Here is a 27,954-nt window from a genome sequence, read left to right on the forward strand (position 1 = left end):
GGAGAAAGGACTAAGAACTTGATCTGCAGTATAAAATCCTGCCTCTCCCCTTAACCATGGCATTGGGTCAAATTTTACAGATGCTGAAGGGGTGTCTTCCATCTCTGTCTGTAGGGGCTGCAGTCTGTTGGAGGATGGTGGGATGCTGGCACAGCGCCAAGGCCTCACAAAGGAGGTGACTGAACTGACTCAGGAAGAGAAGAAACTGGATGAGCTTATCCAAAGCTGCACCCTGGACCTCAAGCTGCTAACGGAGGACTCAGAGAATCAGAGATATCCTTTTTCCCCAAAGCCTTAAAGGTGCTCAGCCTCCTTGCTGTGCCCTGTAGTACTAGGTGAATTCCTCAGTATGATGTGATAGAAAGAATTTTCAAGAAGTTGAACAGGTTTTAACGTAGTTTGATAGAGAAGTTACTTAAGCAGCTTGCACCTGAAATGCTTCCAGAATGTGAAGAGAAAAAAAAAAGGAAAAGTGATTTATGAAGGAAAAAAAAAAAGGAAAGGTGATTTATGAAGAAGACTGTTAGCATTTGCATTCACACAGGGTAGAACCAAGAACTTAACTGATCAATGAGTGACAATATCCAACAGCCCTGCCTTTTTTTCAAGCATTTTGAGCCTAGAGCAAACCCCAGTTTCATGTGTTCAGTAAATAAAGGCATGAAGAGAAAATCTTCGATAAGGAAACAGAGTTGCATAGTCATGACTTAATTCTTAATTCTTTTTATTTGACTTTTAACTGATATGTATATTAATTGCAGGCACAGAGAGGAAAATAAAGTTGGGATTCAGTTTAGTCTGAAAGTTGCAACAAATTTTCAGATTCTTCTGGTTAGAGAATCTATAATAGAATATCATAGATAAAGGTTGTATGAGCTCTCCAAATACCTTAGACTGAATTATTTAATGTAATAGCAATACTAAATTACATAAGGTTCACAGGACTTACTTTTGCTATTAATGCACTTTGTAGTTAACCACTAGTCATTTTCCTTAGATTTCCCACCTATTAGCATCACAAGAAAGCATTTTATTAAATGCTGATGTGAAAACTTATTACTGTATATAATAAGCTGTGTTTAATAGCATCTAATAAAGTTGATTTATTCTCTGTTCTGAAGGATAGGAAATAACTATGGGAGTAACAGTAAAAAGTACTTGAACTATGTGAACATTGTGTTTTGACTGGATTTGATAGATATTTTGATGAACCAAAGATCACCAAGTGGCACGGGGGAGTAGGATGAGTGCTGCCTTCAGCTGAGAGCATGATCCATGGAGAGGCATAAACAAGGCAAAACTGAAAATGGCAATTCTCAATTTTTGTGGTACTGCATCCTGTGTGGATGAACTCTGCCTTTGCAAACCTTACTTAATGCGTGGTGAAAGCCTTGATAAAAGCTGTTTGGGTGAAAGATGACCTGTCACTTTGCCTCTTGACCTGCTTGGTCCAAGGTAGATGCAAGATGTATTGGTGGTTTGAGCTTGGGCAGTCTGTCTGGCTGTACTGCTCAGTAGCAGCACACATTCACACCGCCAAAAAGTGGAAGTCAGGCTTTTTATTTCTCTGGCATAAACGTTATGCCAGGTACCTCACAGATGACAGAACTAAAGAGCTGGAACCACGTGCGTGTGATCATGGCTGTTTCACAGTTCTTTTCACAGCCAAAAGCATTTTGACACCTCAGTTACATGGATCAGTACGTGAGGCTTCACCATGTAGTAACCCCCAAAACACTGTCATTTTGACAAATACATGTTGAACAGCAAAATAGTCGTGTGTTTTCTGTGCTAATGCAGAAATTGACCTTCTGCACTCTAGAGGTTTAAAGCAGCTGCTTAAACAAGCTTTAAAATAATTTTATAAAATATAAATCAATATATAAATTCATGAATGCTGCATAAGTGTTTATATATTTATATATATTTTTATATGTTGTATGTATTATATATTTATGTTTGCAAAGCCCCTCATATTTAAACTGAAATTATGATTTTTGTCAGCCTGGAGAAGAGAATACTCTAGGGAGACCCTATAGCACCTTCCAGTACCTAAAAGGGCCTGGGAGAGCTGGAGATGTGGTTTTTATAAGGACATGTAGTGACAGGACAAGGGGGAATGGCTTTAAACTAGAAAGAAGGTGGGTTTAGATGAACTATTAGACAGAAATTCTTTACTGTGAGGGTGGTGAGGCACTGGAACAGGTTGTCCAGAGAAGCTGTCGATGCCCCATCCCTGGAATTGTTCCAGGCCAGGTTGGATGGGGTCTGGGCAGCCTGGCCTGGTGAAAGGTGTCCCTGCCTATGGCAGAGGAGTAGGAACTAAATGATCTGTCAGGTCTTTTTCAGCCCAAACCATTGTATTATTCACTGATATTGTGGATGCACTTCTATAGCATGCATCTATAAATTCCTAAACATTTTTAAAGTGATTTTCAGCTCTCTGCATTCTGATAGCAAGTACATAAAAATTTTTGCTTCACTGGGTCTGTGAGTAATTTCAGGTTGTTGAACCTTAGCTTATGTAGTTTCCCACATATAGAGGAGGAGAGAAGCACTCAGCACATAGAATCCCTTTTGTGCACTGAGTAGTGCACAGTTGTTACCTCTGAGGGAAGTTCTCACAGGGCTTCATTAAAATCACAGTGTAGAGAACAGAAAACCTTTGTCTGAGAGCTATGTAACTATGAGAAAATGGAAAAATTATTCAAAGACTTGTCTTTTCTAATTGTCTGAATGCATTATAACCTGGGTTGGAAAATTCCTTAACAGGGATTACATTAGCTTATGTGACGTACCAAGATATTAGAAAAATCAGTGGCCTTAAAGACCAAACTGTTATAGTTGTGAAAGCTCCTCCAGAAACAAGACTTGAAGTGCCTGACCCAGTGGAGGTAAGGAGAACCTGGCATTTTCTGCCAGGTTATATATAATTTTTCTATAGATGCAGCGAGTGTCTCCTGAATCTTACTGTGGTATGTGGCCAGGCACATAGGTCCTGTATTTGTACAAATTTTAGGGATGTTCCTTTAAAAAAGGGGAAACTTTAAAAACAAATTTACACAGGACAATCGTTATTTGTTCCTTTCCACTCACTTTCAGATTTCTTCAGAGTAATCCACACTATTTACAGATATTTTCTTTTGCCATACGTTATATAAAGAAAAGCTCTTTTTTGACAATTGAAATTTCCTTGGTTTGTAACAACATAAAATCTTTCTCAAGAAATTCAGCTTTGTTATTTTAGTTAAAAAGTTAATAGATAACGTATTAAGCATCTTGATAACTCTTAACTAATATCCTAATTTATTGAAACATGTTTTCATGTAGGAATTTATTTTCTGAAGTATTACAGTTATCGTAGAAATTAGATTACTTCTAGAACTCATCCTTGCCCTTCCTTCTTCCATCATCATCTTTGCTTCATTGGCACTTATTTCAATTGTCACTTGGGAAGACAGACCCAAGTACGTTGGGCAAATGGGAATAATTGACATGAACCACTAGTTTAGAGTTTCAAAAAATGTATCTAATTTCTTCACTCAAGAAGCAACTGGAGATGGGGCTAGCTCCACAAACACTGTTATGTTTTGTTCATACCTGTGCATTAATCCTTCATCCTTATGCTGGGCCAGTGAGCTCAGCAATGCCTGCTGCCCTGTAGCCAGGAACAGACTCTGGATTCCTTGTTCTGTTTTTTCCCCTAAGATTATTCTGCACTTGCTTAGGCCCATTATGGTTTCCATCCTTTTTTTCTTTTCTCTGCCTTTGTCCTTAATTTCCCCTTTGAACCTTGTTGCAGGTTTTGGCAGGAAGAATAAATCATTTTGCTGCAATGAGGAAAGGATATCTTTTATCAGTATTCATAAATATATACTGTTATTGTTGCTTGCTTTCCTGTTTCTTTCCCTTGGGCATTATGCTTTGATTTTTAATTCAGTGAAATCAGGCAGGCAGAGAGAGATGCACACAATCATTAAAAGAAGTGCTTAGACCTCCCTTATCCTCTATACCCAACATTTAATTTTCAGCTTCAGGCAGTAAGGTCCTATTTCTTTCTGTCACATGCAGTTACATTTCAGTCTTCTTGTTTTGCATACCTCAGTCACTCAATAGTACCTTCCTTCTTCAACTCCTGCTCTTCCCATCTCCTTTTTTTCTAATTATCTATAGCATTGCCCTAAGTAGTCTTAACTGTTTTCTCTGCCCTGGGAAAACCCCATTCAGTTGCTGTTCTCTGTGTTTGTAAATGCTGTCGATTAGGTTACATAGCTGTCAGAACACAAATAATATGGGCAACATTTTGTCAAAGGGCACAAAAGGAGGTATTGTAAACAAGTCTGTGAAGAGGTACCTAATGCCTATACTCGTGCCTTCTAGAAAACTATTAATGCAATACAGCAGGAGCAGCTTTATTTGTAACCAGAGTAATTTATGATTTTCCATCATAACGCAAAGAGTGGCTTTGCAGGTTTTCTATGTGTAGGTCATGTCGGTTTATTGCATCAGTGTGTGAAAATTAGGAAAAATGTAACTTCTTGCAACAAATTAGCAGTTCCTATTCAGAACCACCGTCAAAACCACCTAAGGGGGAGAAGGACTTACATAAATAAGTTTGGGTGAAGAAAATGGCATCTAGTTTGAGGGGTTTTTTTGTTATTAGGAAATGTTGCCTGATAAATAGGTGAACTTACATACAGATATTTAAGTTCAGTTGAATAAGGGCTGAAGGCTTTTGGGAGAGGGAAAGATGTTTTGGCATCTTTTTTAAAGCAGAAACATTTACATGAATGCATCCAATATTATTGTTATGAATAATAATAAAACCAGTGACTTGTATCCCACAGTTCCATTTCATCAGAATGCTCCAGGCTGTTGTCTTTGTAAGAAAATGTTAGGAGTTTAATCCTTTATACCTCTCTCTTTATGATATGACACACAACACGGTGGGATTTTGAGATTTGTGCACTACAGTGGGAAAAGTTTTTTTGCTCTAGTCTGCAAGATACATCAGCCAAACCTTTCACATCTCAAAAAAAAAAAAAAAAAAAAGGCTTGGGGTTCTTTTCAGGTTTTTGGATTGGTAAAACTGTACTCAAACACTTACACCCCAGAAAGAATTTACTTGGTATCATCAATAGTCTGTTGTGCTCATTGGTGTGATGACATTCTGATGTTTGTTTTGTTAGCAGAGTGCATTGATACATTTATCTAGTACTCAAGGACCTATTGAAGTTTATCTGTGCCCTGAGGAAAACGATGCCCTCAGTCCAATGAAAACCTATAGTCAGGACCACAATGGAAATATTTCCAAAACCATTTCCAAAGGTAAAATTATTCCTTTGCAATACTAATGGCCTTTCTTCAAGCTCGCATTCAAGGTTTTTCTTTTTGAACTTTGGATTTCCAGCTCTTTCTCTTTGGCTTTATTTTTCTAAGAAGTGAAAAGCTAAGGTATCAAATTTTCACTATGCATTTCTGGTTTATATAGTGGGAAATACGTTTTCTTTGCATAATTTGTTTAAAATAAATTTCCTATTTGCATATGATGTGTAACCAGAGTGTATGCAATATTGTTCCTTTTAAGTTTTCAGAAAAGACAGTAGCAGTAAAGATCCACGTCAGCACAAGAGGCAGAAATCTCTGAGTATGGGTATATGTGAAGCTACATTGCTTCACTGATGACATCTGGTACCTAGAACGTTCTGGTTTGATTACGAGCTCCATTGAAAAATGGGCATCTCACTATGCTTGAATTATTTCCCCCTGTAGTTGTTTAAATCTTGTAAAATAACTTTTTAATAGAAAAGTCAGAGATGATAGCAACATGATCATTTTTGAGAAGCCCTTTGTAACATATCAAAAACAATCTAGAAATTATACGGAGACCATTTTTTTATTGTTGAAATTATGTTTTTTGAAAGGCTCTTTATGCAGTGGTTCCTTTGTTTGATCTGTGTCTGATATATCTACTGAGATTAAACATGGCATCTTTCTTTTTCCTCTCCCTCCTCTCACAGAAGTGGCTTCTGCTAACTCAGGACAAGGTGACTGCTCAGTAAATATGGCAACAATCTCTCCATTGGCTTCTCCAGCCAACCTTCTACAGCAGACCGAGGACCAAATTCCCTCAAACTTTGAAGGACCATTTGTGAATTTGCTGCCTCCTCTGCTTCAGGAAGATTATTTGCTGAGCCTTGGGGATGAAGAAGGAATCAGTGACCTCTTTGATGCTTATGATTTAGAGAAACTTCCTTCACTGATGGATGAATTTATATGCAGCTGATTGTCTTAAGCACTGTCCATATCTAAACTATGTTTTTAATGGAATCAAAAAACCTGCCGTCATTCAGAGTTGTCCTCTACTTACCATAAAATAGCATTATTAAATAAACTAGGCTCCTGAACAGTGCTAATATTTAAATTGTAATACTATAAGGAGCAACGGAAGGCTTTTACAGCAGAGCCTTCTCCTTGACCCTGAGCTCCAGTGCCTTGCGAGTCAGCAGGTGCAAGCAGGTGATGGTAAATGTTTTGTCTTCACACTCTCCCAGTCTCTGCTTACCGTGACAAGTGGGCTTACGGAGAAGGGCTTAATGAACTGGTTTAGTCCTAAATAACAATTTTATAATAGTATTTCAGGTCGTGCCTTCTGCAGAGAATGCATGTCTTTTGAGTGTCACAACATGGATTGTACCTGCAGTGAACGTAAATATGAAGTAATGCAAAAGAGTGAAATGGGATTCTTCAGCTACTTGCGGGAATGTTTAAATTGCTGTCATAATGCTCATTTTGAGCTGTGTATATGTCTCATTATGAGGTCAAATACTTATGTCCTTAAAAGCTTTTAATGAAAAAAAATACACTGTAAATGTAGTGTATATTGCAGATATTGAAAAGTATAAAGTTCTGCCACTTCTTGTAGTAATCGCAGATTTTTAAAAATGCTTGTGTGTGTGTGTGTGTGTGTGTGAAAGTAGTTTTTGTTGGTTGTTTTTTTTAAACTAGAACGAAGATGTACAGTTCAATTTTATTGCCCCCAGTGTGCATTAGAACTGGTACATGAATTTTTGTGGTACTAAGTGGGGCTTCATGTTAAGTGCCTACTAGAGATGCACTGTGGGTTTTTCCCTCTATGGAAAACACTTATGCCAAGCTTTGTTTGTTCAATATATCATATTTATCTCAGTGGGTTAGCTTCCTCTGCTTACAGCTTTTTATAACTCTCTTCGCCAGCAAAATGGAACTAATTTTTTTCCAAAGTACATAACTGTAAGTACCACATCAACTGAATTGCATTTATTTTTTGAAGATCTTTGCTAGTATAGTATAGTACCAATATTTATTTTTTGAACGTCAGAGGAATTCTAAGAAGTCTTAAATAATTTTTTTTTCTTGAGTGTAAAATATTTTGCCATGTTCTGGGCTAAATTAATGTAATGTTGATTAGATGATGCCCGTATAATCTTTTTGTTTGCATTACTGTTGTGCTTATCTGACATACAGAAAATTAGTACTATTTGTACTGTAGTAGAATATTATGTATGCAGGTTTTCTGGTACCATTGAGTGCTGCTATGAAAGCTCACACATGAAAAGGCAAGAAGTCACAGTACTAATAAGGAAACTGTATGACTGTGTGGGTTTTAACAAATGTATAAAGGGCAACACATAAAGAACTGTTAAACAGTGTTAAGTGTGTGTTCATATGTACAAATGTTTGCATAGATCATTCAGCAGTGTATTTAATTTGATATATGTTTTCAACTCACACTTTAGTTATCCAACAGTTTTGTACAATAGAATTAATTTGTAAACACTGCCAGAACATTTTCTAGCTGGTTTGTAATTTTTTAAGAGTTTTTTTAGATGTGGATCTGTAAATAAAATTGTAGTATTTAAAGTTTTTGTCTTGTGGAAGAGGAAAGTAACAGTTGTATGAGCATGAAGATTTGCAAGACAAAGGGGCACTTTTGCAAGGGAAGATAAAATGAAGACTAATGCAGACCGTCTTTTTTTTTGTACAAATTAAACACTTGTCCCAATGTGTGTGGGCAAAATACTAATCTAATTTAGCTTTGCATTGTATGCTAGTTTAAAACAAAAAATAACAAAACAAACCTCTGTAAAATACTGTAAAAAAAAAAAAAAAAGGAAAAAAAAAAACCAACAAAAAAAGCTTTTATGGTGAGTTTTGTAAATAGATTTATTAAAGGGTGACCTGTTCTCTAGCTGTGATCTTACCACTTCAAATGGATGTAATTTGAATAAATTTTGTATGGTAATGAATCAATAAAAATGACATTTTTTAAAGACTTTAGATTTGTGTATACAGCTATTTAAATTTTTCTTACTCTTGGTGCTTGTCATACAGTTTCTTGAAACCTGTTACTGTTTTCATTATTAGTGCAAACACTCATTTGACACCAAATAGTTCCAATCCCATTTTTTATGATGCCAACAATAAGTTCAGCAGGTTTTTTTAAGCCAGAGTGAAACAGGAATAAAAGACACACGTAAGACACAGTAGGTGATCCAGAGGTTGGGATAACACAAGTTTATTTTTATTTATTCCCTCTCCTCTTCTATGAATTAGAAACAGACTTCTTGCAAATTTCATAGAAATTGTGTTACTGTAGGATTAAATCACATGCAAGTAGTTGTTGAGGATCTGCTTAACCTTCCTACTGATAATTCTCCAGAAGTTTCCTAATAGTAGCTTTGAAAAGAACTTCCGTTTTAAGTCACCTCCACCAGTCCCTTGCACCAGACCTGTATTTATAAACTTGTAGTTCCTTTCTGGTTTTGGTGCTGCACCTTTGTAGATACATGGCCATCCATAAATTGCCAAAAAAGCAAAACCAAACAACCAGCCCAAAACAAAAAACCCCAAAAAAACCAAACAAATCCCAACAAACCAAAACCACCGTGATAATAAAATCACAGTAATATGGTTGATTGCTTAAATGTTGCATTTCTTAGCATGTCATTTGTGTCTTGTCAACTTCCAGCACACTAGGAGAAGGCTATTACTTTCTCTATGCACATGTATATATTCAAACATCTGCACACAGCAGTTCTGAAAGGAAGACTACAAAGGTCTTCTCTATATTCTTAATAAATAATAATGTAGGGCTAGAGGGATCTGATCTCCCTTTGAAGCAGAGATGACAGTAAATATCTGCTGTACCTCCCTGGCCTGTTCTTAGTTTCGCTATTCTACAGCTGCCATAAGCACTTTTTTATTTGCCCCTAGAATCTGCTACTGATAACCAGTTTTCATGTCATTTTCCCTCTCCTTCCGTTCGCTTTCTCTATCTGCGTTGCAAACTTGGGATGTGTTGAGGTGCAGGATAAAAAATCCATCCAGTTAAAATACTTATTCGTGCTCCTCTGGGCTAGCATGGTGTACCTTAACATTATTAAGTGTACAAATTTTAGTTTCATGGAGGTTTTGTTGGGGCCTGTATGTGCTGCATTCCTTGGCTGCCAACAGATGGAAAGGGTTTTGGAAAAATCTGTCAAAATGGCCTGAATGATAGGCAACAATTTTTTTTGTTACACACAGGAAAGGAGTTTGAAAAAAAAAAGGGGGGTTCATGCTCTTGAACCTACATAGAGTAAGAACTCATCCACCTACAAATGACAAGAAACAGTCACTTTATATTCCTTTTGATTTATACCTGAAAGAATAAATTGCACCTTGGTCTTAATGCAGACATGAACATTTTTATTGTAGAAACAAAGTATGAATTATATGTAAGGTACTTTTTATAGCGTGAAACATAGCTTCATGTTTAAGAGCACCAAATTTAGTATGTCTCTTTTTTTTTCCCTGTATGAAACACAGTTAATGCACAATGCCATTAGTGTTCCTGGAGCAAACAATTCTCAACATTAAGTGAACCATGAGATTTCATTATGAGCCAGTATAGCAGTCAGTGGAGTGATTTTAACCAAAGCACAAACAATTAGAATTCATATCCCCATTCTGTTTTTCTTGCTGAAGCAAGATCTGCTGGGATATTACTCTACAGCTAAGTAACGATCAAAAGAATACTTGGCCTTTATTAAGTCTGGGAGTTTCTTTACCCACTATTTTCTTTCTAAAACTTAAAGAGTCATCTCTAACAGAAAAAAGCAGATTTTTACCAATTCTGAGTGGTGCTGAATGTTGCTCACAGATTCTCCTGAATTTAAAGAAAAGAAGAAAAATCTAATTTCTTGTATCTCTTTTGGGACTCCCCATTTTTTTCTGAATACCTTCCTACTTATTTCTATCCAAAACTGATGTTAGTTATCAGAGAATAAGGTTGCTGTATAAAAATTGACCCCTCACCTCCCTGGCTGTTTTCTTTCCCTAAGGATGTTAGTTGAGATGCCCGAAACGAGCTAAGGATGTATCTTCTAACCAGGAGCTGAATTAAGATTTAGATTTTATTTTCCCTGTAGTTTTTGTATTTTTCCAACTACCTGCTCGGGCAAAACTTACAACTCCAGTTGGTAACACAGCTCGAGGCTGGTGTCTTTGAGTCTACCACTCCTGAAGAGCGGGAAATAAGGTCTGCAGGCAACCTGGGAAGGATGTAATCTAAAGCTCTTCTTTGGACAATCAAGGAACTGGAGCATGTATGCTGCCAGCCCATAGAAGGTCAGTTCTGAAAGTTGTACTCTCAGCCACTGTAACATAAAAAGTATCTCTCCCAGGTAGAAATGGATAAACTTTCTTCCTGTGATCAGGGGCTGGTAGAGGATCATCTACTTCCTTCTCTACCTGCTGTGCTACCTGCAGGCTGTGTGCAGCTCTGTTACTATGAATAAGCTACAAAGCAATTTAGGTTAGTGAGCTTCAAAAGCACTGGGAGAGTGCCTTCCATGTTGTGGCTACATCCTAGGACTCAACAGGACTCTGTTGGCACAAGGGCTGCTTGAGACTATGAATTCTTGGCAGCGGGACAAAGTAAAGGCTCTGCCGGATCATGCTGGAACTGATCAGTGTGGCCTATTTATGTCACTAGGTATGGGACTCAGGAGTTATTCCTGCCTGGGAGCTGCTCTTGGAGATCACTTCCGTCCCTTAACAAGCAGTGTTTGTCAATGTTGGCCGTTTGGAGATTTTTGGTTATGTCTCAAGAGCTGTCCGTGCTTTTTTTGCTCTTAGTGAGCAGTAAAGCAGCACTGGTATGTGCACAGCTGGGTTTAACCAGAGCACCAGCACTTGGCTGCTGGGGACAGCTGGGAGGTAGTGCAGTGCAGTGCTCCCAGGACAGAGAAGCTGCACTCAAGGACTGCATGTGAAATACTTTGAACATGGGAAACTGAAAAGAAAAAAGGAATAGAAATGCTAACCTTATCAGGCAGCAGTTAAAATCCTAACTGGTGATATAAATACCATTACCACTGACCTAGTAAGGACTTCTTACACTGTAGAAGGAGGTCTGAAATAGATCAACGAGATTTAAATTATTTTAAATTATTTTCCTCTGTTCTCTCCTGGGCTCAAAATGCCACAAAAGTAACAAATTACACATCACACATCTCAGTGTGTCACTGAGAGAATCTGTGGAAAGTACTTATGTGCTTAAACAAACACCAAACAGGAAGGGAAATATATCTTGAACTATAACAATGACTCTATCATGAGACCAGGGTGATATTAATAGTGCTCAGTCCTGCCCAGAATGATTTGTTCTTAAAGATTGATTTAAATGAAGTGCTTATTTCTTTCTGTCCCATTCTCTTCTTCAAAACTCTCCTGTTCCTTTTGTTCACTTTTTTTTTCTTTTTTGTGAACATTGTCAGATAAGCATTACTACTAAGCACTAGTTTTTAAGAAGAAGAGAGAAGTGGTATTCATAATTAGAAGTTGCTAAGTTTTATCTGTGAGTGGACCAACAAACCTATTATGGAATACACTCAGGGTTTTCATTCACTTTCCCTCCAGTTCCAGGGAGACTACAATGTGCTTTTTAAAGAATAAACTGATTCTAAAGGCTCCTTCTAAGGAGAGGAACAATGTTCAAAATGCAACTAACTAGAGGAAATGGAGACTTTTACACTCCAAAGCTAACTACCTCAAAATAAAATATCTTAGAGATGATACAACACAAATGATCTTTTTAGGTTGTGTATATTAAAGCCAAAGCAATAATATTATGCTCACTCTCTACAGCACTTTGATCACCATGGACACTGTACACTTCATCTGCTCAGAGCTTTAGCTTCAGCCATTCGAGTCCAAACAACCACGCTTGAGTTTTACTAAGTATCAGTCAGAAGAATTTGGACGAAAAGTGTCAGAAACTCTAGCCACCTGATACTAAATATTTTCACCAAAATCTTTTAGGCTATTCAGCAAAGTTGCTACTAGCAAGTGTTGGGTTTTGAGGAAATTAACGATTAACAATAATAATAAGAAAAGTGCGTTGTGGCCAGAAGAGCATTGAATAGCTCTTTACCCATTTGGATCAGATACACCAGAAACGCAACGGGTTTAACTGGGTACGTACTGCCGGGATCGCTATTTTACAGTCAGGCCAAGGTGAGTCCCGCGGCTCCGGCAGGCTCTCCCGCCGGGATCGCGCTCTCGGGGCGCAGCGCGGCTGCCGCGCTCTTCTGGCCTCCGCCGGCCACCGTCCTGCCGCCGCGCGCGCGGAGCTCGGGGCGGGGCGCCATGGCGGAGCCCGGCTGAGGCGCGGGTGAGTGTCGGGCTCGGGATTGGGATGGGCCTCGGCTGCTTTCCCTCCGCTCCTCTCCTCCCATCTCCCCTCCTTCCCTCCCGGCCCGGCTGTGACGGTCTGGCCGAATTCCCCTTTTAGTGCCCACGCCATGTTCCCGTCCCCTGTGGGGCCTTCCCAGGACTCCGCGTTAGCGTCGGGAGGAGGAGACGCATCGCCTGGCGGGAATCTCCGGAGGGCTCGGGGCCGGGATGCAGCTCGGGGATGGGGATGAGGATGGGCTGCCCTCAGCGGGGTGGGAGCCGGGTAAGGTGGCCGAGGCCAGCCGGGCTCCGGGCTGGGCGGGATGCAGGCGGCGGGCCGGCTGCCCCTCGCCCCTGGCTGTACTTCCATATTTGTTTATATGTATATATACACGTATTGCTTACATGTTTCTCTGTGTGAGGAGAGACTGCGGGAACTGGGCCTTTTAGTCTAGAGAACAGATTACTGGGAGATTTCATTAGCGCATATCAGTATCTCCGAGGCGGGTGCCAGCAGGACGGTGCCACACTCGGAGTGCTCAGTGACAGGACGAGGAGCAGCGGCCAGAAACTAAAACGCAGGCAGTTTCAACACGACGAACTTTCCACTGAGGGTGGCAGAGCACTGGAACAGGCTGCACAGGGAGCTTGTGGCGTTTCTGTGGTGACATTCCAAACAGACGGGGACACATTCCTTTATAACCTGCTCCAGGCGTCCCTGCCTTGGCAGAGCTGGATGGTCTCTGGAGGTTCCCAACGCTAACAATTCCATCATTCTGTGATATGTACACTTACACCCACACACACGTATACATACATGTACGTAATACTTGGTCTCACTGTGTATTAACGCTGCAGTTTTCTTCTGCTCTGTGTGAGCCCTGGGATAAAAGCCTGTGGATAAAATCCCTAGGCTTTACCGGAGACACCTCTTGGTAAATAGAGGAAAAGCGCGGGCCTCTTCCAGCTGGACGGGAGTGCTCCATTGGTATGTGCAAGGAGATTGAGGAGGGGTGACCGAAACAGACTGGCGCAGGGGAAGTTTGGTCTGTGACAAGTTGTTAAAACAACTGTAGTTTTTTATTTACTTACTAACATTTTTAAAGAGAAATATAGAGTCCTGTAGGTGCCGCTTGGCTATGTGAGAGGAATACATTAACTTCTAATTTTGTTATTGCTTCTTTCAGTCAATCTACCAGAACAGCTGCAGGAATCTATCTTTATTTTTTTTTTCGCTTGTGAAGGAGAGCTCATGCATGCATATGGAACTAGTGTAGGTATCAAAAAATATGTTTTAAAATAACTTCACAGTGTTTTAATTTAAAAAAAAAAGTGAATGACTTGAACTAAAATTTACTTTTAATTTCTCTCCTTTCTTTCATTCAAAATTTTAAACTGATTGAAGACAGAATCTGGAGGAAGTCTGAGATAAGTTAAATACATCTGACTTTGACTAATAAAAAGTACTATACAAGAAGGATAAAAAGATCAGTGCACCTCCTCAGGAGACAGGGAAAATGTGGCTACTCTTCCATCTTGCCAGCCAGCCAGCATGTGAACCCAGTCCACATGAGGTCTAACTGAGCAAGAAAGAAATGTATTTCTGCAAAGGGAGGATGAATGCTTGTTGTGCAATAACATGAATTCATGGCTTTCTGTCCGCTAGTTCTCCTTGTCCTTGACATGTCTTTTTTGCTTCTCCCTTTACTTACCTGCCCAGGATTCCTATCCAAGAGGATTCAGGCCTTGCTTAAAAAGGTAGGATTTTTAGTTTGGCTGTATTCTTTCTCTAATGGGCCACTGAAATAAGCTAAGCTTATTTGTTTTTCGAGCTGCTCCATTACATTGGATATTTTTATGTAAGAGAGGAAAAAAACAATATATCAAAACATTTTATTTCTTTCCGGGAATTAATTTGATAACTTTACCTATTTGTACATACAGTCAGTAGTATAAAGTAGTGTAAGAGATGCATCTCTCCCTCATATTCTTTATTGCTAGACTTTTCACAGATGTTTATTTTTGTTCATCTTTTTCTCCATTATTTTGCAGATCTTGTTTTTTTTTTTTAATTTAGAAGAATGCTAATTGCCTAAATAGCTGGGGCAGATGCATCCTCTTTGTGACATCTTTCTGTTCCTTATTGAGTTAAATGTAGATGTGTGATGGTTCAGCCTACATGAAGTTTTATTTTAAAGTATATTTTGCAAGATTGACTGAAGAGTGACATGCTGGGAAAATGTGCAGGTGTTTAGCTTCTTGTGTTCTCCAATAATTCCTTTGCAACATCTGGAAGTGTTTTTATGCCAGTAGCAAATCTTTCGTTCCTGAAATACCATTTTAAAGAAATTAAAGCCTTGATTTTTTTGTTCTTCCCTTTCAGTTAGGAAAGTGTTATATTTTTCCTGTAAACTCTGTGACATGCCCTTGAGTGATTTCCTTAGTAAACTGCTGGAATATGTAAAATGGTTCCAGTGGTACTTCAGACTGTATTCTAATGAAGAGTTACAGCACAGCATCGCATGTAATGAATGCAGTAACTTTTAAAATAGACTCTTTTATCAAGTGGCTTTTTTTTAAATTCCTGAAAACTAGTCTGGATTTTGGCATCTGCTGGGAGATACATATGCACATATATATTTACTTTCTTGTGAAAAATATAGTTAGATTTTAGCAATCTTTTAGAATATTATACTAGCCAGATAATATATTTATTTTTTATTAGTTAGGTATAGTTGTTTGATGTTTTGTACCTGAAGACAGAAATTTTTACTTTACTGTCCTGATGAATGAAATAATTCAGACAAAAGGCCCGTGGGATTAGGAATTAGGAATAGTTTGGTTTATTTTCAGAAGGACTATGAAAACATATTTAGGTAGTGTCCACACACAAAGAAGAGCCAAAATGGCCTCTGAAGCAGTCACTTGGATTCTGTATCTTTCATTCTTCTTCTGTGATTCGAGTGGAAGTGCATCCATTGCATAACATGAACTCATTATTTTATTATGATGCTGACATGATTAAAAATATCTGTATCTTGGATATGTTGTGTCAGAGGAGATGAAGGGCTTTTGACTTAGAAGATGTCAAGGTACAGATGATTTATAAGCAAGCCCTTAAGAATCTGTATGATTTGTGACTGTCTCCCTGCCTGCGTTTGAGGTATCAGGGGAAGAGGGCATTCAGGAAATGTCTCTGGATAGTAGGTTGTTTTTGTGCGCTCAGTGTCCTTCATATGTTTGATATACTGCACACATGCATAGAAATATATCTGACTTTTCTTTATGAGAAATGTGCAGTAGATTCTAGGCCTTGGTTTTGTATTCAAATGCTTTGCTAATGCCAATCTTCTCCAACACTTCTTGAAGATGCCTGCTGCCTGTGAGTCAGTGCTTGAGGATATCGAAGACATCGTGTCAGCAGAAGATTTGAAGCCACATGATCGGCAGTTTGTGAGAAAGAATGTTTTTCCCAAAGTGCGAAAACGCAACTCCCAAAAAAATGTTCAGACAGATGATGTGCCCCCAAGTGACAGGTAAAGTCTTACATCCACCCTGTGTTGTTGCTTTTCTTGTATCGGATATGCACTTGTCAGCTTTTAAAAGTAAGGTGGAAGTTCACGTTACCTCGTCATGTAAAACCTGAATACAAGATAAAAATGAGTAAAATAGTCCTTGTAAAATGTAGAGAGAATAAATAATAAATCCAAACCAAATTTCTTTTCTTAGGCAGATTTTCTGTAGAAATCACTTATTGCTAAGATGTTGATGAATGAAATAATTAGACTGGAAAAAAGGTTTCTGTTACACTTTTATGTATAAAACATATCTGAAAAATTGTCTGTTTCGTCTTAATTACCTAAATACAATCTGAGCTCTTCAAAATGCAGTCTTGAGTAGCCATTTGACATCTGAAATGATAAATAAGAACAAAATCCTGAGAGTTACAAAAGGGTTGAGGTTGGAAGGTCATCTTGTCCAAACCCCCTGCTACAGCATGGCCACAAAGAGCTGGTTGGCAGGACTCTGACTAGGTAGTTTTTGAGTATCTCCAGGAAATGGAGATTCTACCACCTCCCTGGGTAACCCGTGGTGGTTCTTGGTCATTCTTAGAGTGAAAAAGGTGTTTCCTGATGCTTAGACGGAACTTCCCATGTTTTAGTTTGTGCCTGTTGCCTCTGGTCATGTCACTGTGCACCACTGAAAAAAATCCTGGCCCTGTCTTTGCACTCTTCCTTCAGGTATTTATATACTTGGATGAGATTCCCCTGAGCCTTCTCTCCTCCAGGCAGAACAATCCCAGCACTCTCAACCCTTCCTCTTATGAGCCATGTTCCAGTCCCTTCATGATCTTTATCGCCTTTTGTTGAACTGTCTCCAGTATATCCCTATATCTCCTGTGGGTGCATCCTGTCAGGGCCCAGGGACTTACCTATGCCCAGTGTGCTGAGCTATTCCCTGACCCAGTCGCCTTTCTTGAAGGGTACATCATCCTTGCTTCAGTCTTTCAACCTGTTTTCTGGATCCTGGGATTTCCAAAGGCTGTACATTTTGTCTGTGACATGGTGAAACTTTTTTTGAATGTGCTATTTTATTTCAGTGGAAATAGTATGCAATAACCATGGAATGTATGCTTCTATTTTTCCTACTTGTGATTCCCATAAGAACAGAATCAGCTTTCTGCTGCAGTGAAATTGATTAGAGTATAGGTCAACTCAGTTATTGATTATAGTTTCTATTGCAGTTCTGAGATCTGGGGTTTTTTCTTTTTTTTTTTCTTTTTTCACATACTAGTTTCAAGTTGGTGGATATAATTTCCCTGTATGACAAAGATGAAAATAAATTGTATATGGAAATCTAATTTCCTGTGGAGAAATTAAATTTTGGGTTTTCATTGGCATTCAAAAGAGATTTTTTGAGCCTAATGATGCATCTTAATTTGCATGCCCCTAAAAGTGCATTGGCCCCAGTCTGCAAGGAGTGTATGGAAAGCTGAACTGGTGCTCTGTAGATACTTCATACTAGTACTTCATGCCCCAGAGTGTTCAGGTACTATATATTCTCTAACAGGCTGTGTTTTAGTGTTTTGTACCCAAGACAGTGCATTGAACATGTGTTGTTTAGACAGCAGGAAGTCTAAATACACTGTGTTTACACTTAATGATCATTAATGTTCCATCAACAAATTTCTATTTTTAGCTAGGGGAAGTGTTTTTTAAAAAAGAAGTGTGGAGGAAGAGGCAAAAAAAAAAGCTGTAGGCAGGGCGCAGTATTGTGTTCCAGGATGTGTGGTGTTCTTGTACTGGCATCTTTAGCTTATTGGCAGTTATCCCAGGAATTCCAGTGAGAGCTTCTTGCAGAACTTTTTGTTGGTTCTTGGAGGATTGTATGTGCTAGCTCCACACTGCTTGTCTGCCATGCTGTTTCTGTAGCCTGAAAAGGATGGGATGGGAGCTTTCTGCTGTTTGTGTGGCTGATGGCCATCAAGTTAATAATTTATAGAGCTGGCTCGTATGGAGGGAACTGCAATCAGTGCATGCCATAATATCAAAAGGTTGCAGTTTTTTTGCTGGTGGCCTAATTTCAGTGCTGTCACTTGAAGGTTATTTGTTACATAATGTGATAATTTTGAGAAAGTTGGGAATTTTAGGTTTGGGATTTTTTTAAATTTTGTGTTAATTTGTGTGTTTTATTGGGGTTTTTGTTGTTGTTTTAACATAACTGCAGTGTACTTAATCTGTTGTTATCCTATAGCTCTTGTACCTTCTCTATTTTAAAACTCTTTTCTTGCTAGTTGTGGTGGATTGACTCTACCACAAGGGAGAGAACTGGAAGAGTAAAAGTGAGAAAACTGGTGGGTTGAGATTGAAGACAGATAAAGCGAAGGAAGGAGCAGGGAAAAGCCCCAAGTGATGCAAAAGCAGCCATTTGTCACCTCCCACAAGCGCACTGGTACCCGACCAGTCTCAGAACAATGGCTATTTTGGAAAGACCAAACCCACAGTTTTTACTGCTGAACATGATGTCATCTGGAATGAATTACCCTTTTGGTCAGCTAGTCTGTTCATGTTCCTCCCAACCTGTTGTCCATCTGCAGCCTGCTTTTGATGGGATGGGGCACAGTGGCAAACAAGCAAGCACTGTTCAATGGTAGCTGAAACACAGGTGTGTTACCAACACTGTTACAGTCACAAATGCAAAACACAGCACTGAATGGGTTTCTGTGAGGAAAGTTACTCTATCCCATCAAGACCTGATATCCATTACACTAAAATCACGTAATTATTGTTTTTCTTCAGCTGTTTTGGAGTTTTTACTGTTTGTGTTGCTTATTTTATGTTTGAAGAATTACGGTTCATTGTGCCAGCACAGTGAGCGTAAAGGGGAAGCTTGTTCATCATTTAACTTGTATTTTTCATTCCTTTTTACTTGACAGCATTATTCCTGGTGTTCAGAAAATCTGGATTCGTACATGGGGATGTTCTCACAATAATTCGGATGGTGAATACATGGCTGGACAGCTGGCTGCATATGGATACAAAATTACAGGTAAAATATGAGTGAGCCCTGTAATTCAGTTTTTCTGGGGTGAATGATCAAAGCTGTCAAGCTGTCATCAAATGTTTTCAGTCTTAATTATGCTTTTAAAATCCCCTTCTGATCCCTTTCTGATCTGAAGGTGAGGAGGTAAAGTGTTTTCCTGGCATGAAGCAGAATGATTACAGGATGAGTGCTTTCAGAATGGTTAGATTTTTTTGACAGGCCAGACACCAAATAGATGTTATGCAATGTCTTGTTAGGACATTCTGCTTGCTAAACTGAATTGAAAAGTTTCCATAAGAATGGATGGGGCATGTATTAATTCTTGGTTTTTAATTTTAATTGGTGGAACCCGAAGGGGAGAGAGAGGAAGGCAGTGTGTTTTCAATTGGTGATGTGAGTGTTTGCGCTGGAGCAGAGGTGATCTGCTCCAGGTGAATGATCTTTTGTTTCGAGAAAGACAACCAGTATGATGGAGGTGGGATGATACAGGATTGTACCTTGTAGGTTCCAAAGAGCTGAGAAAGCTCTTTCTCCTTCCCTTCCAAGTACTTAAAAAAGCTCCCGATTATCTTGTTCTGCCTCCCCAGTCCTATAAATACTCCCAAATTGTGGTTGTGCTGACTGCATTTCATCTCCTTAATGCAAAATATGCTGACAAAAAAGTTGAAAAGTTGGATTAATACCATGTTTCAATGGACAAGTATTATCTGAATGCTTTTGTGTAGCTTCTGACTAGTCAAAATACAAATTTAAATTTTATTAATTAATTCAAGTTCAGGTGTGTCTTGCACTTAAACTTGTATCCTGAAAGACTACAGAGTTGTCTGTCCTGACATTTTTCTAAAAACATTGTATTGCTGGTTTCACAGAATGGCTGTTCATTTTCTTGAACATCTCATGGTACCATTGAACAGTTGTATCTCATTTTCCTTTATTGCTGTTTATTTTTCTTAAGTAGAAATAAGACACTGAAATATTCAAGTGCCTAACTATTTTACGGAACCCAGGTGATTATTAAATTAATAGTACAACTCCAAAGTAGGTATGCTCTTTGCACAGACAAGTGGAGTGCTGGTTCAAAAAGCCTTATTTGTGACAGCTGTTTGTATAAGACTGCAAATGAGTTCTCATTATAGCTGACTTAAATTTAACTCCTCTTTACCTTAGTTCTTCTCATGCATATTGCTCCAGAAGCTACTTCTGGCTTGTGAAGATTCAGAAGACTGTTCTGTGCTTTTGGAATGTTACTGGGAGAGATGTAGGAAAGATGGGAGTGCAGTGAAGGAAGGAACTACCTTAAATTTTTGATACCGTATATTTTTAGAAAATAAACTGTTCATAACATTAGAGTAGAAATAAGTCTACATCTAGAATCTGAAACTGAGAACTAAAAACTGAATAAAAGTTGCAGTTGCTGAGATAGGAGTCCCAGAGTAATTTTGATAGTTGTACATGAAACTTATCTCTAGTTTCTATCCATTATTAAATTTATGTCTTGATTTAGTTTATTTCTATGTATGTATGTATGTAAGTACATAAAATAGAACAAAATAAAAACTTTCAGTGCTAGGTTCTAGGCAGAAATTACACAGTGTAGTTTCTTCTTTTTGGAATTAGGTAGTTCTTGTCAATCTCTTCTGAAGAAAGTGTATTTGGCTTTTTTATATTAAATCATCTCGGAAGTTCAGATAGAATGTCAAATAGAGATTTAATCTCTTTGTCCTGTAAGCAGTTATTCAGTGATAGTAACTGTTGCGTAACATGATCCAAATTTCAAATATTTCTTGAAATTGATCTTAATATTGTTTATGGCATGAAAAAATAAGAAGAAAATGTTTTGCAAGAGCTGTTTTGTAAATCAGTGTCTCTGTTGTTAGAATTTGTTAGTTTTATGTAAAACTGTTATAATCTTGAGGAAAAGATAGAAGTATTGACTAAGGTTAAAGATTGTCTGTTGTCACAGTGTCTTGGACAGCTATTACTTAAATAAATGTTTGGATTATCCTGTTTCCTACATGAGAAACACTTTGAGACAACACTTAATGAAAAGATGCTGGAATAAAATTCTGGCTTTAGAAAATAAGCTGTGTGCTTTAGTTGCAGTTACTGCTCCATTATGAAGGAGTCAATTCTGTCTAATTGCAAGATTGGAAAAAAATACAGAAGGAAGAAAAGCAGCATTGGACTGACTCTTGTTAACTAGAAATTGTAACAATGCAACCTGCCTTACAGGTTGACTTATCTGAAACTGAACGTGGATCTATTGTCCTCCTTGCTTTTCATGTGTTTCAAAAATGTTCTTTCTGTACAAGCACCCTTTGTTGCTTCCAGGAGTGTCTATACCTAAAGGTGGAAACTGAAGGCCATGCTTTTCACAGCAAAGACTGCCTTTGTCTGGGGAGAAACCAGAGTGTGAATCAGCAATATATAGATACTGCAACAACAGCAATGGTGATTTAAAGTCAGGGACTGCATCAGCTTAAAAATAGACAAAAGGAAACCAGCAGAAGAGCTAAACCTATTTTTGTATCTGCTTTTATAGTGTGAAGGTAGGCAGCATTCTGAACAAATCTTGCATACCATCCTATGGGAACACAAAACTCCTTTGTGAGCCTGAGCCACACAGAAATGTGTTGACCAGCTGCTATCAGTGTAGGGCTGTACCATGGGTACTTGTTCATGTTCTGAAAACAGTGTACCTGATGGTGGCTTTACTGGTTCTAAAACTGGTTTTGGTTTCTCGCCAGCATGACTAGCTGTATAATTTAGATATGCCTGCAGACCTGCTGGAGTGCTCCCAGTGAGGTATGCCCTGGAGGAAGAAACTCTCATGGTACAGAGGAGTTATGCCTGCTTTGAAAAAAAGGAAGCAGGTGAGCTGGGAGCTATCAAATACTGTGAGCAAGATTTTTGTTTGGGAAGGGAGTTCAGTATGTGTGCCATGTAGCTGCACTTTCTGAAAAATGGAACTGCACATGTATAGTCAGATACGGAATGCTTTGACTTCTGAAGTGGGTAGTTGTATTCACATATGTTGGCATCTATATGCTTCTAGTTCTGTGGAATTAATGGGTTTTGGCCCAACTTTGACTGCATTTTGATGGAGCAAGATATTAACTATGCTTGTTATTTTGTACTGATCACTTCTGGCTTGGAGCTGTTAAGGTCCAAAGCATTCCCTCCTCAGCCATTGTAGAACATGCTGGGGGCAGGAAAGGCATTGCTAATTACTTAGAAATACCAGAAGAATGAACGCTAACTTTTTCTTCTATGGAGGTGAAGCAAATGCTGTTATTAACCATTCAGTGAAGCTAAACCAGTAACAGCTTATCTGCATTACACTTTTGTGGATTTTAGAAATAAATGCTAGCCCAGAATTTACTCTTCCTCTATAATGCGATTCTAGAAACAAGAAGGTGTGGATTCGTTTTGTTGCTAATTCAGTGGGTGGAGCTTTGAAGTAGCACTTAGGGTTATGGGTTATATTACAGACCTTTAGCTTTACTTGTGCAATTTTGGACTAATCTAAAATTAGTTCAGGCATCCTATTCACTGTCTCAGGAATTTTTTTCTGCAAGGATGGAAAGTTGCTCACTCCAATATTGTGTTTATGGTATTAGTTGGCAGGACTTGTATCAGTGACACTTGGAAATTTCTGTTGAATCTTAGTGTTTATAGTCCAAGTGATGTGTCTTATAGCTCTATAACTCCCTGTGCAGAGAATTTATGTATTCCTCTAAAGCGAATATCAAATAATATTTTGAAAATCCCATTAAAGAAATTATCTGGGTTTTTTGCCTCTTCTGCTTGTTAATTTTCTAAACACTTGTCAGTTTTGTTTACCACTGGATATAACTGAGGTATCATTAAGACTCTTCATCTGCTTAAACAGCACATTTGAGTAGAAGAAAGAAGGAAGAAGACAAGGAAGAAAAAATGCTCTTGATCTCCTTAAGACCTCATGTTGAAAAGAAGACAAGTATAAAAGGAAACAGTCTGCTGTTGAAAAGCAGATGAGGTGCTACAATCTAATATGGACTTCGGCATTCAAAGGCATTGTTTCATGTCCATTGTGTTGCCTAAGCCATGCTTGCTTAGACTTTGGCCATCTCTGTACAGACACAGCAAAGCATGCTGCAGCATGAGTTTTATTCATCCAAGTGCAAAATAAAGAAAACTAGTAAGACTGTACAGGTATTGATTAATGGGTTGGGAATCACTTCAGAATCTGGTCCTTTGTTTCAAATGTTGTTTTAAAAGTACTTTTCCTACTATACAATAGAATTTTAATACTAGATTTTTATTTATTTTATTGTTTTAATATACAGATCTCTTAAATAGGTTACTGTATTATTAAAATAAGCTCTCTGCAGCCTGCATGGTGGTTGTGAAGTATTTTGACTAAGATCTCTTCTGGTGTCCAGTGTATGCTTTTAGTTCCTCAGAATGAGCAGTTGGTCTTTCAGTTTTTTGCTCTCCACCCTGCTGATAATGCTTATATGTTCCTCTGTAAGTATCATGTAAAATGGTAGTGACTACTGTGTAATTTTTGGGGTGAGCCATCCTCATTGTGATGTATTTTTAGTATTCTTCATTAAGCTGAAGGACAAATCATTAGCTGCTCATTACGTGTCTTATCAGTCAGAGAATTCAAGGTTAGGCCTTGCGTTTGGGTTTGTACTTTTCAAATGGTTGTGAGTGCAGTTCCAATTTAGAAAAAAGTTAATTTACAATCTTTTTTTGGCGGGCAGGGTATGCATGGTGAGTTTTTAAATATACAAAATACTGCACGCTACTTTTTTGGTGATGAGAGGTGTTTCTGTTTTCTCTGACAACACTACAGTTAGGAAACTGTCTGAAGCAGCTGAGCAATGGAGAAAAAGTGAACAGAGATGTAAATTCCAGTGTTTTGTACCCTTGCTGAAGAATTCCCCCATTGTCTATAACTTACAGAGTCACAGCCCTATATGGTTTTTGCATTGCTTGATAGCCTTACCAGCATACCTGTTCTGCAAAAGATTTCTGTTTCAGATTCAAGCTGACTCATAATCTGGATGTAAAAGCTTTTGGATGTTGATACTGAGAGAGGCAGTAAAGTAACTTACTTCTGTACCTGTTGTCCTGAGATAATTGCCTTATAGTTCCAGAAATGTGGATTCCTGCTTTTAGAAGGTCTTGAGTTTTTGCCTGTCACAAGTTTGTTTGGTGGGCTGATTCAGGCTTGAAGGGCATGCTCTGACAAGCAGTTAGTATGGGAATACTTGGGATGTGGGTGTGGAGGTTTTCTTCTTTCTACAATCTGAAACTTTTATGGTGAGATGGTTAGGAGGATGAGGGGAGAGAGTGAAACGGGACATAGTGGGGAAGAAAACAGGTGAGGCTTATGGGATGAAGCACATGAAGTTGTACAACTGTACACGATCAAGATTTCACAGTTCTTTAAGAGAAATAGATATTCCCAGTGCAACCAGAAGTGTCCTACAAGCCAGTGAGTGGAACGACGAGTCTGAATATTATTGGGATGGTTTCTTGCAGTGTAGAATTCATACAGCATCATGTTGTGACTCGGCTACAGCACTGCATGTTCCCTGAGTCTCTGTGAACTAACGTATATTTGTGGTTTTGGCAGCTGTGTATTACTGCTCCAGTGTTCCCTGTAAAACTTCCTAACCCGTGCGTGGCTTGACTTCTGTTACTTATCACTTCTGACTTGCAGCACAGCGCTTGATATACAACCTCTTTGCGGTGAGTTTTTCCTACCTCAGCTTCCTCAGCATCAACTTCTTATTCCTGTTGGGCAACTTTCTGTTAAGTGGGGAGTCCAGCTTTGAGGCTATTATCTCTGTTACAGGATAGAACTCCTAGTTCTCAAACTGGGAAATGTGTCCCCTGATTATGGGGGGATAAGATAAGAACTAGAGTCTGTTTTCTCCTTGTAATGGCATCACTGCCATTACTGCTTGACATGACAAGTGTGTACTGTCTTTCTTTATCCTTTAAAATCACCTATCCATCTATGAGTAGCTATTTTTTTTTCTTTTATTGTGTTTATTTCACAGTCACAGGCCTGGTAACTGTGAGAGTTGCTCCCAAGCTGGGAGCACGCCAAAGAACCTAAATAAATCCTATGTGCACACTATCTTCAGGGACACTTGTAGGGAGCTCACATCGGTAAATTTAAGTTTGCATGATATTTTAGGGTTAATTCTAGTGACAGAGCATTGGGTGCATGCTCTGGTGGTTGTGCAGTGGAATTTAGTTCTGGCAATGCTGAACTTAATGTAATCCAGAAGAATGAATTTGAAAAGGATTGAACCATGAAAGGTAAATTTCAACTCCTGGTAACATCCATCCTCCTGTGTGGAATATGCCCCAGTAGTAGATGGTTGAGCAATCAGCAAATGAAGCATAAATTGCAGTGATTAAGTGAGTTCAGCATAGACACATAGATGATGCAGAGCTTTGTAGGGTGCTCTACGGAGACATTAGTTTCACATGTCTCATGGTACTTCATGCTTAAGGAAAATTTATAATAGATTTATAAAAGCTAATGGGAGAACAGACTATTTTTTTATAACCTGAAGAGGTTTCTTTGACCATGTACTCTCAGAGATAGCAACAGGATTATATTTTGATCAAGAACATTTGTAGGAGCACTTGAAAAAGACTTGCTTGTTACCCTGGATGGCTGGGGAATAGCGGAGGGTTATAATGTTTGCTGCCAGCTCTTGCTTCAGTTTGCTAGGAAGGAATAAGCTTAGCTGCCAGTTCCTTAGGCTTGAGAAATTGCTTATGAGGACAGAGTTCTCTGAACTTGCCATGGTCACAGTTTTGCATTAAGATGCTTTAAATATATTTTGGGAATGCTTTTTTGTCAGCATTGTGGATGCCTGCTTGTGGGTGTCGCTGTCAGTTACTCTGGGGAGGCAAGACAAGGTTGCGTGAGTTGCTTTCTGGCTTGTTGCTTGTAAGAATTTTGAACATAGCATAACTTGAACTGTTCTGTGTCTCCAAATACAGAACATTAATCTGTATTGTTGTCCCTCTGTTAAGCCTGAGGGCATACTAAGAGAAAAGAGTGCCATGAGAGAGAGAGAGAGAGAGAGAGAGGGTTTGGTTGTGTTCATGTAAGTCTGATGAGTGATTCTGTCGCTCTCAGGTGTTGAAACAGGTCCTGTCGCTAAGTGAGCAACTAATGAAACATGTAGCATTTTTTATCTCTCCTCGATTCCCATCCCATCCTTGGAGTGTGTCTGCTGCTGTCTTAGCTTGTCTGTGCTTTTAATTTATGCCCTTTTTTTTTTTTAAACAACACAGCGCTGTGTCTCCCCAGGCCCGCTTGGCCATATGAGCGAGTTTGGACGTTCCTGTTCTAATTTGTTTCTAAAAGGATGTTTATACAGTGGTCTCACACACACTCATACACACAATCGGCATATGGTAATGTGTGAAATAGTTTAGGCTTTTTTGAGCTGGAGAAGGTTTGAAAGGTGAGGCTCTGCGCTGTGAGGGGTGGGCAGGAGCCCTTGGGTGGTGGTGCCGTGCCGAGAGCGGCCGAGAGGGGGCAGCAGTGCCTAAGGAGTGCCGTGTCGCTCAGCCGGGAGGCGCCGAGCCTTCCCGTCCCTGCTGGGATCCCAGCGATGGAATTGAACGCCGTGGAGCATAACTCACATTTGAAATACAGTCATATGCATTTACCTAAACCAGCTTCAATTTAAGTTATTTGCTGTCAGTCTGACCTTATGCCTATTTATTGGCAACTTTGCTGTTGTGATTAATAAGGTCTGTGTTTTGTACTTCTGTTTTGTCTCAAGAGTTGCCATGTTTTAGCTTCAGTTATGTTGTGTGTTGGACTCAATTTCCCATCCAGAGAGTCTGTATTACGGAGTTGAAGTTCATGAAGTGTAATTGCCTAAATGCACCTTTTTGAAGGACTGTTCCATTTGGAAGCACTTTATGTTTGTTGGTCTGGGTAGGCTGGTTTACTTTTATGTAAGGAGTTCACTTTGAAACGTTATTTCAGGAGTTTGCTTATAACCATCAGCATATTATTTTCATTGAGGAATGATTAAAAAATACTTTTATTTTAATAATCTTAGGTACGCTGTCTTACTGTGTGTATTTCACCAAGACACTAAAAACTGCAAGGACTGCTGAACAAATACTACTTGTTGAAATGCTTAACTACAGCACAAATAAAACTGAGTGTAACGGCAGATGGTGTTCAGGTTGGACATCAGTAATTAATTGTTGGGGTGCCTAACAGCTTCTTAAGGCTAGCATTTGGTAAGTGTTGCCACTAGTGCAGTGCTATCCTAAGTTTCCAAAACTGCGTTTTTCATTTGTTCAAGCAAATTCTAAACAATACACAGAATCTGATTTAATGTGTTTTTTGAGGGAAAATGCCACATGCCGTGAATTAACATCCCAAGATGACTGTGGGTAAGGCCTAGCTGTGTACTTAGCTTTTGCATTTTGTGTGCTTAAGGTTTGTGGAAGTGCTTACTTTTTTTTTTTAGTTCATTCATGTTGTGTGTATTGTTTTCTTGAGCTTATCTTCGGGAACTTCTGAGTTGTGTAATTTTTTTTGCTTTTTCCATCTAAATATTATTTTAAATTTAGTTTTGTAAAATCTTTTATTGTGAATGATGTTTGAAATAGTGAAGAGAAGTTGGCAAAGGACAGTGTGTCCCTTGTACCTCTTGGGGCTGT

The 27,954-nt window shown here is 38.8% G+C and overlaps 2 protein-coding genes across 6 annotated transcripts in view; both read left to right on the forward strand.

Annotated features, from left to right (window-relative positions):
- E2F3 (E2F transcription factor 3) overlaps positions 1-8,319 on the forward strand; it is a 42,172-nt gene extending 33,853 nt beyond the window's left edge. For 2 of the 3 annotated variants that reach the window (XM_085051686.1, XM_085051688.1), the window contains exons 4-7: positions 115-273; positions 2,780-2,894; positions 5,190-5,328; positions 6,021-8,319. In XM_085051686.1, coding sequence (XP_084907812.1) covers positions 115-273; positions 2,780-2,894; positions 5,190-5,328; positions 6,021-6,286 — 679 coding nt within the window. In that variant the 3' untranslated portion in view covers positions 6,287-8,319. The remainder of the gene's footprint in view (positions 1-114; positions 274-2,779; positions 2,895-5,189; positions 5,329-6,020) is intronic. The other variant, XM_085051687.1, reaches the window with a different exon arrangement.
- A 4,276-nt stretch (positions 8,320-12,595) lies between these two features.
- The window catches only part of CDKAL1 (CDKAL1 threonylcarbamoyladenosine tRNA methylthiotransferase), a 395,226-nt gene continuing 379,867 nt past the window's right edge, over positions 12,596-27,954 (forward strand). The window contains exons 1-4 of one of the 3 annotated variants that reach the window (XM_085051690.1): positions 12,596-12,697; positions 14,420-14,457; positions 16,069-16,235; positions 19,136-19,248. In XM_085051690.1, the coding sequence (XP_084907816.1) occupies positions 16,069-16,235; positions 19,136-19,248 (280 nt within the window). In that variant the 5' untranslated portion in view covers positions 12,596-12,697; positions 14,420-14,457. Of the gene's footprint in view, positions 12,698-13,663; positions 13,688-14,419; positions 14,458-16,068; positions 16,236-19,135; positions 19,249-27,954 lie in introns of those variants that run through there. The other 2 variants (XM_085051691.1, XM_085051692.1) reach the window with 2 other exon arrangements.

Source organism: Lichenostomus cassidix, chromosome 2 (assembly GCF_008360975.1).
Source record: "Lichenostomus cassidix isolate B80296 chromosome 2, HeHo_3.0, whole genome shotgun sequence".
NCBI lineage: Eukaryota > Metazoa > Chordata > Aves > Passeriformes > Meliphagidae > Lichenostomus > Lichenostomus cassidix.